At 48.8% G+C, this 15,454-nt stretch overlaps 1 protein-coding gene across 1 annotated transcript in view; it reads right to left on the bottom strand.

Moving 5' to 3' along the window:
* Nucleotides 1–5,582: 5,582 nt before the first annotated feature.
* The window catches only part of MCF2L2 (MCF.2 cell line derived transforming sequence-like 2), a 255,369-nt gene continuing 245,497 nt past the window's right edge, over nt 5,583–15,454 (bottom strand). Inside the window, exons 28-30 of the mRNA XM_023187621.1 lie at nt 6,989–7,077; nt 6,495–6,610; nt 5,583–6,421 (exon numbers count right to left, since the gene is read on the bottom strand). Of these exons, the coding sequence (XP_023043389.1) occupies nt 6,301–6,421; nt 6,495–6,610; nt 6,989–7,077 (326 nt within the window). The 3' untranslated portion in view covers nt 5,583–6,300. The remainder of the gene's footprint in view (nt 6,422–6,494; nt 6,611–6,988; nt 7,078–15,454) is intronic.

Here is a 15,454-nt window from a genome sequence, read left to right as displayed (position 1 = left end):
ACTGATACATGGTAATAAAGTTTAGGTTGGGCAATGGCCTCCTAGCTAGGTTCCCAACTCCCTTATGGGTTAGCATGGCCATGCAACAAAGCTTTCACCAAAAGAGTAGAAGAGAAGGTGTTATGTACCATGTGCAGGATGGGCTTTAAAACATTGCTTATGCGAACTTCCAAACTCTTTCCCCTTCTTCAGAGCTGGAAATCAGATATTTCTGAGATGTACTTTTGACTGCAGCCAATGTTGATTAGAGACAAAGACAGCGTTCTAGGACAGTGGAAAAACGAACTGCAAGGAACCTGGGACCCAAAATGGTTGTACAAAGCACAGCAGCCTGCATACCCAGCCTGGACTGACTTACAAGACAGAAATATTCTTGAAATCACTGTATTACTGGATCTCTTTGTTTATAGCACCTTAGCCTTTTCCCTTAGGAATACACATGGGACATTACATTCCACAAAGAAAAAGGTTCTGTGGCCAAATAAGTTTAGGAAATGGTGAGTTTAATACAACTATACAGGCTTCCTTTTTGTAGAAGTTTTCAGATTCTTTAATCTACTAATTGAGATCGACCAAGAGAGGGACAGAATATGTGATATTTAAAAGTGCATTTGCAGCCACATGCAGTGGCTCACACCTGTAATCCCAGCACTTTGGGAGGCCGAGGCAGGTGGATCATGAGGTCAGGAGTTCGGGACCATCCTGGCCAACATGATGAAATCCCATCTCTACTAAAAATACAAAAATTAGCCGGGTGTGGTGGCGCGCACCTGTAGTCCCAGCTACTCGGAAGACTGGGGCAGAAGAATCGCTTGAACCCGGGAGGCGGAGGTTGCAGTGAGCCAAGATCACACCACTGCACTCCAACCTGGTGACAGAGCAAGACTCCATTCAAAAAAAAAAAAAAATTTGCTCTTAATTTTTTTTTCTACTTGGCATGTTATGGGGTTAATTCATTGAACTCTTATACTCTTCTGCATATTCTGCAAAATATACTCTGGGAAGGCTGGTTTAGAGGATCTCTAACTTTTCTAATATTTCATAATGCATGGCTGATGTTTAATATGAACTCAGACTCCCACCAGATTTTACAGATCTGGGTCTTCTTTTAGTTCACATGCTTCAGCCAGGGCACTTTAACCTGAGGCTACAGCATTTCCCAATCGTCAGCAATATTGTGAAATCTGAGTTCCTCTGGTGGACAACAGGCAACATCATATAGCCATGGAGTATCTGAACAACTTCTAAGTGTGAGGGATTTCATCTGGTGGTTTTGGATTCTCTTCCATTTATACTTAAATAAGGTGACATAAATTTCACTCAGAGAAAAGCCACTCTTTTCCCCCCCGTTTTTAAGAAGTCTAAAAATGCACAACTATTTCCTGAATGAGCAGTGCAACCAGGTGTAGAATAGGGAATGTCGTGTCTGCTGGGAACAGACGGTTCCTGGCACAGCTTTATGAAAATTATCCCACGATTCCTGTCCCACCACGGGCTCAGTGGGGAGTCTGATTCTCTGAGCCCCAAAGGATAGCTTTTTCCCAGACGACACCAGCAAGCACAGCAGCAGCTCGGGGCTTCGACACAGAGGCTGGAGTGAAAGGTCAAATTGGACCATCCTGGATCACTGGAGGACAATACCCCAGGAACCTCTGGCAAAGACTGGCATTGGAATGACTCCCCTGGTCACCCACCTGTGGCATGACATTTGCAAACAGGGTCTTCCTATGAGGCTTGTGAGGTGTGGCCAATTTGCATTCTGCTAGAATTATTAAGTGTGGACATCTTCATAGATCTAGAAAAGGGCTGAGATCCAAAGGACTGAGAATGCTTTGGGGTGTGTTTCCATAGTGAGTGGCTGGCTATTCAATAGACAAATGTTTGAGAGGATACAATGACGTGTTTCCTGAGGCAAGTGGTCAGAACCCAACAGACTCTTCTGTTCAGCTAAGATGTGAAACCATCTGAGGTTCTTACATGTTCTCACAGAGAAATGGATTATCATAGGGAAATGGATATATTGTGATAGACACGATAAGCAGAGAAGTCTGCTGGGAAACACACACGCGCGTCAAGACTGAATGCATGGATGTGTATTATAAAAAGCGTAAAAATACACAACTGCAGATTGTGTAGGACTGTATTTTCTTTCGACTTGAGAGACATGTCTATTGCTAGTAATGCTGCGAAGGGCTCTACGTGCTTCAAAAAGTCCCAATCTGTTGCATTCGTAAGCCTGGGTTGGATCTAAAGCAGCTTCCCACTTTGGGAAAGGCATCCCCACGACCTTTCCATGGTTGCTGAATGCAGCTGGAGGCAGTCACAGTTGGTGATGTCCTGAGCCCACTCCCCACTGTGCTGGTCTGCAGAACTTCCGCATGCCATTCCCACAAGCAGGTCTCTGCCCCGCTCTCCTCCACCTGCCTGCTCTCTTCCACCTCCCTGCTTTCCTCTACCTCCCTTGTCACTTGAAGTCTGTGCTTCACAGCTTTCTGGTCTCAACCCTCCTCCATCCCTACAGATATTTAAGAAGCAGGAATCAAAAGGTGAAGGAGAGGGGACAACTCACCTCCGATGGACAAGTGTAAAGTGAGAGATGGATAAAACCAAGAAGGAGCTTAAGATATCCAGAAATGTACACTGTGTTTGGAAAAGTAAGGTCAGGAGAAGCATGGGACTCCTGAGGTTGCTCCCTACTATCTTGCAGACTTGCTGCAGGACCAAATGAAGCAGGATCTGTCAAGCACCAGGGTCAGCCCTTAAGCTTAGTGCCTTTCTGAACCTGTGACCCAGTAGTCCCCATCAACTTGTCCCACCTGCCATGCACAGCTCCTCCATGCCCCTGTACCTGAGCTCATGCTGTTCCTTCCGCCAGGGTGCCCTTCTCCTTCTCCACCGGGAGAAGACACTTGCCTGTAAGACCCAGTTCCAATGTCACCCCTTCCTGACTGTATCAGGAAGAGTCAGTGATGGTGTTCTGTGCTCCCAGAGAATTTGCGACATCGTGTTGTGATTCTGTTTCCACATCTGTCTCCCCAACTGGACTGAAAGCTTCACTCATCTTCATACCTCCCTGGTATCTACCTGGTGCCAGACCCGTCCTCAGGGCACGGGAGTGCTCAAGAAATAGGTGTTGAATAAAATGAGTGTATCCATCCATCCATCCTTCCATCCATCCATCCATCCATCCATCCATCCATCCATCCATCCATCCATCCTTCCATCCATCCAGACATACATACATATGTAAACATTCTGATGGTCAAATGGAACAATGTGGGCTGAAGAATAATGCAGGTAGAAGAACCTAAGATTACAGATTCTTGATTTGGGAGGAACTTTATTTTATTGTGCAAACAGTCTACACATTTGAAACACATGCTATCAAGAAAAACACTGTGTTCTTAGGAAAGGGAGTGGGAGACGGTGGTCCCACAAAACAGCGTAAAGTTCGAAAGACTTTGAGAGGAACACTCTGTGGGATCCTGTTCCAAGGGCACCTTTCTAAGAGTCTGTCCCTTAGGCTCTGCCCCTTTTTGGCCACGTCATCAAAGGGCTTCTTTATGAACAAAGTGAGACACATTGTTTTTGTTTTCTTGAATTCTAAAGTGATTGTCTTGTGTCTCCTGGGGGAGACTCCTGTGAGGTGTGGCCCACTCTATTCCAGAAACAAACCAGGAGACTCATCCCAATCCCATATCCCGAGAAAATGTGAAATCAAATCACCCCTAACAATTCCAAAACTAACGGAATCCTAACGTAACTCTAACTCTACGTAACTCTAAAGCTGAGTGTGCTGGTAATTAAGCTTCCAGCCCACCCTTCCCAGCTCTGGGGTGCAGGGCTACCACTGGCTCCTTCCTGTGTGCATCCCACCCCCGCCCTCACCATCAGCATCCTGTCTCCACTCTGAGAGTGACAGCTGGTTCTAGCAGAGGCAGTTGGTTCCAGCTTGCTATTTTCCCAGCACTCCCATAACCGGCCTGATGATGCCCATTCAGAGACAGCAGCATGGGCTGGCCATGTCCCCTCCCCAGAATTCTGCATCCAGCTCCTGGACCTTGGGCTCTGAGCCCTTGGGCCACATGTACCATTGGTAGTGCCTTCTCCTCAGAGGACTAACCCCCAGCCCTAGGGCCACGTTCACATTTCTGAGTTTTGATATTTTCAACCTCTTCTCTTTATTGTATGAGTCCTTGGGCTGGGAGCCTGTGGTCAAAATCTTCATGATATCTCATTATCACTACCTTTTTTTTTTTTTAAATCTCTGCTAGCTGGATAACAATTATTTATATTAAATTCTCTCTGTTGAAATAACTGATATAGTGTCTCTTGATTGAAACCCGACTAGTAGACTAAGAATTCTAACTCTAAATAATTCTGAGGGCCAGGTGCGGTGGCTCACGCCTGTAATCCTAGTACTTTGGGAGGCCAGCACAGGTGGATCACCTGAGGTCAGGAGTTGGAGACCAGCCTGGCCAACATGGCAAAACCCGGTCAGGAGATCGAGACCATCCTGGCTAACATGGTGAAATCCCATCTCTACTAAAAAACAAAACAAAACAAAACAAAACAAAATTAGCCAGGCGTAATGGCGGGAGCTATTCGAGAGGTTGAGGCAGAAGAATGGCGTGAACCCGGGAGGCGGAGCTTGCAGTGAGCTGAGATTGCGCCACTGCACTCCAGCCTGGGTGACAGCACGAGACTCTGTCTCAAAATAAATAAATAAATAAATAAATAAATAAATAAATAAATAAATAAATAAATAAATAAAAAATTAGCCGGGCATGATGGCACATGCCTGTAATCCCAGCTACTTGGGAGGCTGAGGTAGGAGAACTGCTTGAACCCCTGAGGCGGAGGTTGCAGTGAGCCAAGATTGCGCCACTGTACTCCAGCCTGGGTGACAAGAGCAAAACTTCATCTGAAAAAAAAAAGAAAAAAAAGTCTGAAAATTAAATAAAAATAAAGAACAGAAAAAAATTTGAATGGCAAATACAAAACTGAAAAGAAATAACTGAGAATAAACAACTCTGAAAATAGCTCAAAAACCATCTCAAAAACTCTTTAAAAATTCAGAAAATATAATTTTCAGATATGAAGTAATGCTGAAAATGAAATAACTAAAAACCAAATAACTTAAAAAAGAACATAAAAATAAACAACTTAAATATAAAATAACTGAAAATAAATACCTGTGAACATAAGCAACTCTAAAACTAGATAACTAGGGGAAAACCCTTAATTAAAACATTTCAATCTGAAAATAAAGAACTCTACAGTAGTTCATAAACTTCCAGTGAGTTTTTAATAGTCAAATTAGTTACTGTAAAAATAAATAACTCAAAAACTCCAATAAGTTAAAGTGAAATAACTATGAAGGTAAATAACTCAGATAATAATTGTAAAGATAATGACAAATAAATTCCAAGCAAATTAATTTGAACATCTATAACTCCTAAAACAAAATGACTACATATAAATAACTGAAAATGAACAACTCAAAAACTAAATAACTTTGAAAATAAAGTAACTATAAACCAGTAACTGAAACTATAAAATTAAATAACTAGAAAGCTACAAATAAATGAAAATCAACCAATAAAACTAAAAATAAAATACAACTGAAAATAACAAAACTCATTTAAAAACTAATAAATCTATATATAAAATATCTCAGAAAGTAACTTGGAACGAACTGTCTCTGCAACGAAGCAGTCTTGGCACTAACACGAACACCCCATGAACGCTCGCAGGGATTCTGGGAGGGGGACCGGGAGCTCCCAGTCTGCGGCCCCCGCGTTTGAGCAGCTCCGGCTCCTCCAGGGTTCGGGCTAAGCGGTTCTCAACCGATTCCCACCCCGCCCTGGAGAAATGTGGGCGTGTCTGCAGGCATTTTTGATTGTCACAATTTGGGGGTGGGGTGGAGGATGGGGTGGCGCATTCCTGGACCCTAGTGGGTAGAAGCCAGTGATGCTGCTAAACATCCTACCGTAGGAGCACAGAGAAACCCGCACAACAAAGAATTGCCCGGCTCCGAATGTCAGAGTGTGCGGTTGAGAAGGCGTGGGCTGTGGGCTCTGCGGGCGCCTTAGAGCAGCTCCGAGGTCCCCCGTGCGGAGCCAGGCGCTCACCCAGGGCACCCCTCGGGCTCCCGGAAGGCGGCCCTGCGTCCCGTTTCTGCCGCCGCCGAGACCCCGGCTGCTTTCTGCGTAGCTGGGCAGGGCCCGGGCCCCCACACCGCCTCTCCTGGGAATGCGGGCGCTCTGGAGCCAAGGAGCGGGGACGTCGGCAGGGAGGTCAGCTCTCCGGGGCGGAGGTCCTCGGGCGCCGTGCCCGCGCCTGGAAACCAGCCGTCGCCCCCGCAGGAGCCAGCCGGCCGTGCGGCCCAGCGCGCTCCTCCTCGGTGCTGCGGGTCGCCCTGCAATTCCGAGAAGAAAGTCAGAGACGCCGTGGCCCAAAAAGACGCTTAGTCTTTCCTCGTTCACACTCACGTTTCCTCCTCATCGCGTTCTTCTTTTTCTCCCTGGGTGCCTTCTCCCCTCTCCAGGAAAGCAGATTTGGAAGAACAGGTTTCGTGACTGTCGTCCGACTGGAAAAGGCCTGCGAGCTGGAAGGGAGGGGACAGGTGCACCCTCAGAGCTATTGCTGGAGGCTATGGCCAGGCCGGGCAAGGTGGTGACTCCCCCTGGCAGGCTGCGGCCCACCCCAACCCTCCCACCTGGGCCACGGGGCCCCCAGCAGGAAGCCCCAGTTATGATCGGACACCAGCGCACCGCCAAGGAGATAGCCACGTAGGGACGTGCCAGGCTAGGAGGGTCAGAGCCACCTTGAGGGTCTAGTGACCTCGGCTCCCTGGCTTAACCAGGTCCTTATGGGTGAGAATCCTGAGAAGGGGGAGAGGGATGGAGGCGAGCGACAGGAGGCAGGAGGAGCTGATGAACAGGAAGGAGGGAGAAGATGAAAGAAACAAGAGGGAGGTAATTACACTCAGAGCGCTGCTCTCCTTTTGCATGTCTTCTGCACCTTCACAGTCTTCACAGGTGTCCATGGAGCTAAACTCCCTGCTGGAGCAGCCTTCGGGAGAGAAAGGGAAGGATGGGGCCTCTGTGGGGTGGGAAGACAGCCCCTCTGCCTATGGCAGGGTGTAGCAGGCAGTGCCTGTTGCAGGCACGGTCCTCCCCATCTCTAACTACTGATCTCCCAGGGCCTGCACTGCGCTGGACTGTGAGGGGGTCTGTGATCTCCAGGCTGCGTTTCCAGCTCTGAAATGCCATACTTCGCAGAGAAGACCGTCCACATGCTGTTCATGGCCCCACCTTCCTGTTTCTCCAAGAAAACAGTCATTGCTTTTTGTGTTTGCCAGTCTTCTAACCATGCCTCTTCCCCTTCCTCCTCCCCTGTCTTTCTCACCCTCCTCTCCTTGCCTCTTTTTCTCTCCCCTAATTAAACGTCCATTTCCCATCTCCCTGGCAGCCTCTGCCAAGTGTCACTGCTCCTCATAAGGGAAGATCAGAGGAACAAGCAAGTGCATCCATCCTGCCTCTCTCCCCAGTGAACTGATAAACACATCAGTCTTGTCCATGGTGCACCTGTTACATCCCCTGGAGGTGATGGACACTGTGGGGAACAGCAGCCACTGCCGAATACTGAGCAACTGCCCTGTGCCTGGTGGTATGTTAGGAGTTTGTCAAAGTTTAAGCCTCACAACCCTGTAAGGGTCTCAGCCTCCTTTACAGTTGGGGAAACAGAGAGCAGTGGTCACTTGGCCAAATCCTCTTGGCCTGTGGCAGGGCAGCTGGCTTCTCCAGCACTCCTGCTCTTTACTCCACTCTGAGTGAGATGGAATCTCTGCCCCACACAGCTCACAGGCGAGGGTAGGGAGCTGAGCATCTGCAGAAAGGTCCCAGCACAGGGCAGCCCCAGACTGAGGCTCAGCTGAGTAATCCCTGCGGCGGAAATTGTGCAGGAGAGTGTCTGCTCAGGCGAGAATTCAGGGAGGTTTGGGCAGGGCTTCAGGGGCGGGCAGGACTGGAGAGGGAGGGCATTCTGGGTAGTGGCATGGCCGGAGGGCAGTAGGCGGCAGTGGAGGGAGCTGCAGTTATCTGGGTGAGCAGGCAATGAACAAGTGGCGTCTCCTGGGCTGTTGTCCCAGGTCCCCTACAAACCATGTTCTGGGCCCCGGCCCCCAGAGCAGATCAGTGGGGGCTGTGTGAGTAACACGGGGGGCAGCTGGGCAGCGCCTCCCAGGAGGCCCCTCTGAAATCCCCCCTGATGCTGGCAGGCTCTGAGGAGCTGGACACCCTCCTCTCAGGTTGAAGCAAGTCCTGGTTAAGTTCCTAGTTCCCGGAGGTGGGAGGGGCGAGAGGTGGAGGGCAGAGGAGAAACTGCCTCAGGGATGTGCTCCCTACCTTCATCCTCCAGATGGGACTTGGGAGCATCTGAGGAAACCCCAAGACTCCTCTTTAGAGAAGTCCTCCAGCCCTGGGGTTTCCTTATGCGAGCAGCAAGCAGTGAGAATGGAAGAATGATCGTCTTGCTGAAAGCTCTGTGAGGGAGGGATAGAGGGAAAAAGGGAGCCATGCCCTTGACCATTCCCTGCATGAATAGCAAGGGCTGTGTCTCCAGGGTCCATGTCCTCTGTGCTCTGGATGATGCTGGGGCTGCCAGGGACCACAGAGCCACCCACTGGGAGGCTGGGGGTTGGCCTGGCTCAGGGACCTTCGTCAGCCATAGACACCCACAACCTGGTGTGGGCAGGGCTGGGAGGCGACACAAGAACTGAAAAACCTGACAGGCTCCAGCCCCTCTGGAGGGTAAGTGGCATCTCCAGGTAAAATGATTAGCTGGTTCCAGCCCCTCCTCAGGGTAAGTGGCACCTGGGGTAAAATGACTGCCTGGAGCTGGCAGCTGCTTTCCCTGTCCTCGCAGGCCCTGCAGGGAAGCTTGGGAAGGGGAGGGGGCACAGCGCTGGGCACAAAGGGGCTATCAGACCCTGGACTGAACTGTTTCAGGGGTCATCTAGCCCATTCCCTGCCTCCAGGCAAGGATTTGCCTGAGCCTGGAAAGAGGAAGGATCTTCCCAGTGCCGTCAAGCCCCAGATTCCACCTCCCCGTGGGGGGACTGTCAGCGCAGGCCCTGACAATGCGGAGAAAGACAGAGGACCCACATGGGCCGGTGACAGCAGGAACGCCGGGTGCCACAAGTGAGGCTGGGGATGCCTGGAGCACCATGGGGGATCTGGTTTAGTCTAGAGCCAGGTTTTCCATACTCCTTAGAGTGCAACCTCAGGGAGACGCAAATTTTACCCCCCTAACACAGCATACACGCAGATACATTTATACAATTCAAACACAAGCAGACGAAACAATGTTTACCCTTACAGTGTGTGAAGTCCTCATCTGCCCCACTACATCCTATCATGCTCTCTTCTATCCTAGGAGACAAAGCAGGAGGGGGGCCGCGGAGGTGGGGGAGTCTCATCCAGGCCCTTGGGCGACATCTCTCCTGAGCAAACTGTAGCTGCTCTGGGTGTGCCCTCGCCTTGTCTCCCCCTAGGCCCCGGGTTCCTGGCAGCAGAGACAGTAACCTATTGACCAGGTATCTCCCAGGGCTCCTGGAAGAAACCCAGAATTCTCAGAACCAGAAAACCTTAGAGAGCATCCTGCAGGCAAAGCCCCTGGTTCTCCGGGGAGGAAAGTGTGGCGCATGGGGGCGCCCCGCCGGGAATGGTAATTGACCACCAGGCTGTGGGCCCTGTGGGGACTGACACAAGACCCTGTGGGAGCTGAATCAGGGCCAGGACCTGGGTGTCCTGACTCCTAGAGACCATGTTCCCTTCCTCACCCAGGCCTTCCAGCCCCAGCCCTGGGCTTTTATTTATTTATTTTGGAGACAGGGTCTGGCTTGCCACCCAGGCTGCAGTGCAGTGGTGTAATCATGCTTCACTGAAGCCTTGAGTTCCTGGGTTGAACTGATCCCCCCACATCAGCCTCCTGAGTAGCTGAGACCACAGGTACATGCCACCACACCCAGCTAATTTTTCTATTTTTTGGTAGAGATGGGGTTTCACCACGTTGGCCAGGCTGGTCTTGAACTCCTGAGCTCAACTGATCCACCCGCCTCGGCCTCACACAGTGCTGGGATTACAGGTGTGAGCCATCGCACCCAGCCCCTGGGCTGACTTTTGCTGTCGTACATCATCTGCATATTTAATCCCCTGCTGGATTCACTGGTCATGGGCTCTGAGGTCCTAAGAGTCTTAGGCACTAAGGAGCTGGCAGCGCTGAAAAGAACCCAAAATCTCAGACTCAGGGTCTGGCCAGTCATAGGCGCGTGATGGAACAACTGAGAGGCCCATTGCCCCACGGCAGGAGAAGGTGCTCTGGAGTCAGTCAGACCTGAGGGCAGTCAGACCTGATTCTCATTCTGTCACTCACTAGCTGTGTGATCTTGGATACATCACTGAACCTCTTGAGCATCAGCTTCCTTATCTCTAAACTGGAGATAATAACATCAATTTTGCAGTCTTGACATGAGGATTAGCAAAACTTCTGATAAAGAAAAATGCCTGGTACACCACAGGAATTCAACAAATACCTGTTTGATTACTGTGCATAGCAATTACAATAATACTAAGGAGAGGGTCTCAAAACAGCTCTGGGCACTCCAGGTGTGCTATTATTATTTACATTTGGGGGAGGTTTGTCCGCCATTGTCTCGTCCTCATAAACACTCAGGAAAGGAAACATATTATAAGGATAATAAATGGTTTTAAAAAGAAACAGAGCAAACACAGACCCACACGCACACCTCCCCCCACACACACCCCCCTCAAAAAAAACATGCCAAACACACAGGCTCTTGACAAATATTCAATTTGATTATAGCAAAACTGTTTTGTTTTGGTTTTTTTTTTTTTTTGGTTTTGGTTTTGGTTTTTTTTTTTTTTTTTTTTTTTTTGAGACATGGGTCTCACTCTGTCACCCAGGCTGGAGTGCAGTGGCGTGATCTTGGCTCACTGCAACCTCCACCTCCCGGGTTCAAGCGATTCTCCTGTCTCAGCCTCCTGAGTAACTGGGACTACAGGCACATGCCACTACACCCGGCTAATTTTTGTATTTTTAGTAGAGACAGGGTTTTACCATATTGGTCAGGTTGGTCTCGAACTCCTAATCTCAGGTGATCCACCCGCCTCGGCCTCCCAAAGTTCTGAGATTACAGGCATGAGCCACCATGCCCAGTTGATTACAGCAAAATTTTAAGTGATAGTTGCAGTCTTGGAAAATGAATGGAACAACTTTTGTCCCAGCCAAGATCTAGTGGTGTGTTGGGGCAGATACACCCTGAGTCTCTGGGGCACTCTCAGTCTATGTATCAGATAAGCATAAGGAGTATTGGTGGAGAAGGACAAGAAGAATGGGAAAGATGGGCGATGAGAATTCCTGCAGATAAGGACTGGTGAGTGTTCTCTTTTGAAACCCTTAGTCGACAATCTTTCTAGTGCACATCACATAAGCTGAATGGCTTTTTTATTTTGCTTAAACAAAAGGAATGAAATTTATTAACAATGAACCTAGTAGTGAGCTGAAATTATTCTCACCAGCATACATATTTTTGATAAATTATAGACTTTGAAGACAAAATCATGGTGTTTCCCTTATTGTCCACAGGATGGCACAAAGAGACCATTGTAGATCCTGCTGGTTCAGCGGTAGCGCTCACCCGATAGACATTAAATGGGCAAATTCTAGTTTTATTGTCTTTCAAACTAGATTTTTCTCTATGCACATTTTTTTTTTTACTTTTTTTTTCTGAGATGGAGTCTCGCTCTGTCGCCAGTCTGGGAGTGCAGTGGCATGGTCTCGGCTCACTGCAACCTCTGCCTCCCAGGTTCAAGTGATTCTCCTGCCTCAGCCTCCCGAGTAGCTGGGACTACAGTAGCGGGCCACCATGCCCAGTTAATATTTTTGTTATTTTAGTAAAGACAGGGTTTCACCATGTTGGCCAGCATGGTCTCGATCTCCTGACCTCTTGATCCGTCCACCTTGGCCTCCCAAAGTGCTGGGATTACAGGCATGAGCCACCATGCTTGGCCAATTATGCACAACTTTTTAAGGACCATCTCTATCACATGAACTAAAGGATATCATTTTCACTTTGGTGTGGGAGGTGGTGAGCTGCTTAGAAGCAATGCCTAAACCCCCTGGGCTTTCCTTCCTTTCACTTGGAAGAACCAGGGGGTAACTAATTGCTAACAATTCCATACTATCAGAGTCAGAGATCTAGGTGCTAGCCTAAGGGCTGCATCTCATTTAATCCTCATGGCAAGACTATACAATATTATATCCATTTTGTAAAATAAATGATAAAAAGAACTTAAGCACAGAGAGGCTATAGAATCCATCCAAAGAGATGGAGCGGGACTTGAGGCTGGGTCTTTGAGACCTGAGTTTGAGCCCTTCATCATTATGTTGTGCATGCTGCTAACCAATTTCCCTCTCTGTCTTCTAGAACTTAATACATGGGGGTCACATTCTGTCTAATCCATCCCGGTAGCTCTCCAGAGCTCACATCAGGAGAGAGTTCCAAAATGTTTCCAGGGGTACTAGGCTCGGTTACAGTCTTTTGCTTGGTGGCCCAGAGTATAAATGTGGATATCTTAGGCTGGCCTATAGCTGAAGTGTCTATTTCATTTGCAAGCCTATCTCTGACCAAGAGGAAGTGAATCATTCTTGAGAGCATCTAATTAATTGCTTTCAGATTCCACATGTTGGCATTCTCATGCCTGAGCATCAGACATGTCCCTCTCTGCCTCTGTTAAATGTTGGACATTTAACAGTGGCAGTGGTAGCAGCTAGCGCAGTCTTGAAGACATGGAGCCCTCGCTGCTGGGGCCGAGCACAGGTTCAATTCTACTACCAAGGCCTCTCCATTTCCGAGCCCGTGGTGCAGGCACTGGGGTGCCTACGAGGAAGTGGACTAACTGGACTTCTGCTATGCACCTTCTTTAGTGGGCATTAAAGCACAGTTCAAAGACTCTCACATTTTGAGTTCACCCCCACAGGCCTGTGTGCCCCTTCTCCAGTCAGGTCATGTTGTCATTTGATCCTAGTGGTTGTTCTGGAAGGGTTCAGGAAGGGAGGCAGGGACAGATCTTGAGAAAGGCAAACATTGCCTTGTATGCCTCATCTGAGGCTTCTGCATAGTCTTAGGGGACAGGGAACAGTCTTAGGTGAATCTCAGCTTCTCCCCTTCCCCTAGCCAGGCCCTAGCCCTACTGGCATGAGGAATCCTATCTCTTTGTCCTCGTGCCAGGAGACCAACAGGCAAAGAGAGCAGTTACCACACTGGAAGGAGAAATGGGTCCTGGTCATCAGGAGGAGGTACTCCTTAAGGGATAGTACCCAAGGGAGACAGTTCCACTAGGGAACACAGCAAGAATCCTACTTAACTAAATCTATGGCTGCCACCTGCTGCTACAGTTGGTCCTTGGCTGTACTTTGTAGTACAAGGCGGAGTAGGCCACTGCTGCCAGCCCGGGAGGTCAAGGGCATTTACCCAGATGTCCTCATTCCCAGTTTTTCGGTCCCTTATCTTCCCTCTCAGGATCTGACTTGGCCTGCTCATCTACTGGCCCTAGGAGTCCAAAATGTCCAGATGGCACACTTGCCTAGGCTGAGCATTTTTCCTTCTCTCAAATTCTGCCACTTTTACCAGCCCAGTCTGCCTCTGCTATAGGAAATGAGAGGCTAAATGTTGGCAGGGAGGCCCCCTGATTCTGATCCTGTGTTTTAAATTGGTAATTAGTCTGACCCTGTTACTTTCTCTCTTCAGTGCATCAACGGGAGGCTCTTAGCAACAGCCTCCCAACTCTACCTTCCTGATAGATAATATTTTCCTCAAAGCTCTCAAATGTTAGAGACATTGCACCAGCTGGCATATCCCCATCCACCTGTATCTGATCCCAGGTCACCACAGATGAAGGTCTGAGCAATTGAACTGATACAGCAGGCCAAGGCCCCAGGACTCTCAACACTCCACTTAACACCAATAATGAGGTCCTCGTGGCCATTTGGCCTGCAGTGAGCCAACACCAGAATCCCATCCATTCTGGGACCCCTCCTGGTACTAACGGTCTTCAGTCAGGTTCCCCAGAAGCAGACTATGCAAGTGTGTTATTGACAAAGGGCTTTCAGATGAAACGGGGAAGACAGTGAGGCCGAAGCTAGGGCAGGGAAGAAGCCAGGCACAGACGTGGGCTTAGCAGAAATCTAGCATCAGCCTGATCCCCTGGGCAGTGCTGGAGCATGGATGGCACCACAGGTTACCATCTTGAGACAGGAGGACTGGCTTCTGTACCCTGAATCAGTAAGCACTGGTGGGCCATAAGCCACCCTTAGGGGAGGACATAACCTCACAGGCATTTCCTGGTTGGACAACCCTGGCCAGCGGAGGGCAACTGTCTGGAGGGCACGGCTGTGAGCCATTGTCAGCTAACCTCATAGCAGCAGAGACATGGGGCCAACAGCCTATAAAGAGGGTCTGGGCAGGCTGTCAGTACTCTCTACTATAATACTGTATATGTGGTTTATTTTAAAAACTTTTTTAGAAGACTTTATTTATTTTATTTTTTAAGAAGGAGTTTCACCCTTGTTGCCCAGGCTGGAGTGCAATGGTGCGATCTTGACTCACCACAACCTCTGCCTCCTGGGTTCAAGCGATTCTCCTGCCACAGCCTCCCGAGTTGATGGGATTAAGGCATGTGCCACCATGCCCGGCTAATTTTGTGTATTTTTAGTTTCATCATGTTGGCCAGGCTGGTCTTCAACTCCTGACCTTAGGTGATCTGCCCAGCTCGGCCTCCCAAAGTGCTGGGATTACAGGCGTGAGCCACCACACCCAACTGACTTTATTTTTTTAGAGCAGTTTTAGGTTCACAGAAAAACTGAGAGGAAGGTACAAAGATTTCCCACATATCCCCTGTGCTCACACATGCATGGCCTCCCTGACTATCACCATCCCCCATCAGAGAGGCACATTTGTTACAATGGATGAGCCTATACCCTGAATATATCATATTCACCCAAAGTCCGTAGCTCACATCATGGTTCACTCTGGGGTGTTGTACATTCCTTGGGTTTGGACATATTTATAATGACATGTACAGTAGTCCCCCTTTATCCTCAGGGGCTACTTCCAAGATCCCCAGCGGATGCCTGAAACCCCAGAGAGTGCCGAATTTGACTGCTGTCAGTGGGAGCATGTTTCTATTTGCCTTCCACCCCCACCGGTTTAACGCCTTTTTCATCTTAGTACTGCTGCCGCAAACTTTGGCAGTTTGAGATGCGACAGCAAAACGAGTACAAGTTTCTTTCTCCTTCTTCACAATGTCATGGATAGATGATTCCTTCTTACCATAGATCTTAGCAACCTCAGCATGTGATTTTTTTC

Source organism: Piliocolobus tephrosceles, chromosome 2 (assembly GCF_002776525.5).
Source record: "Piliocolobus tephrosceles isolate RC106 chromosome 2, ASM277652v3, whole genome shotgun sequence".
Lineage (NCBI taxonomy): Eukaryota > Metazoa > Chordata > Mammalia > Primates > Cercopithecidae > Piliocolobus > Piliocolobus tephrosceles.
The sequence above is the reverse complement of the archived record's forward strand: the minus strand, read 5'-3'. Positions and strand labels throughout refer to the sequence as shown.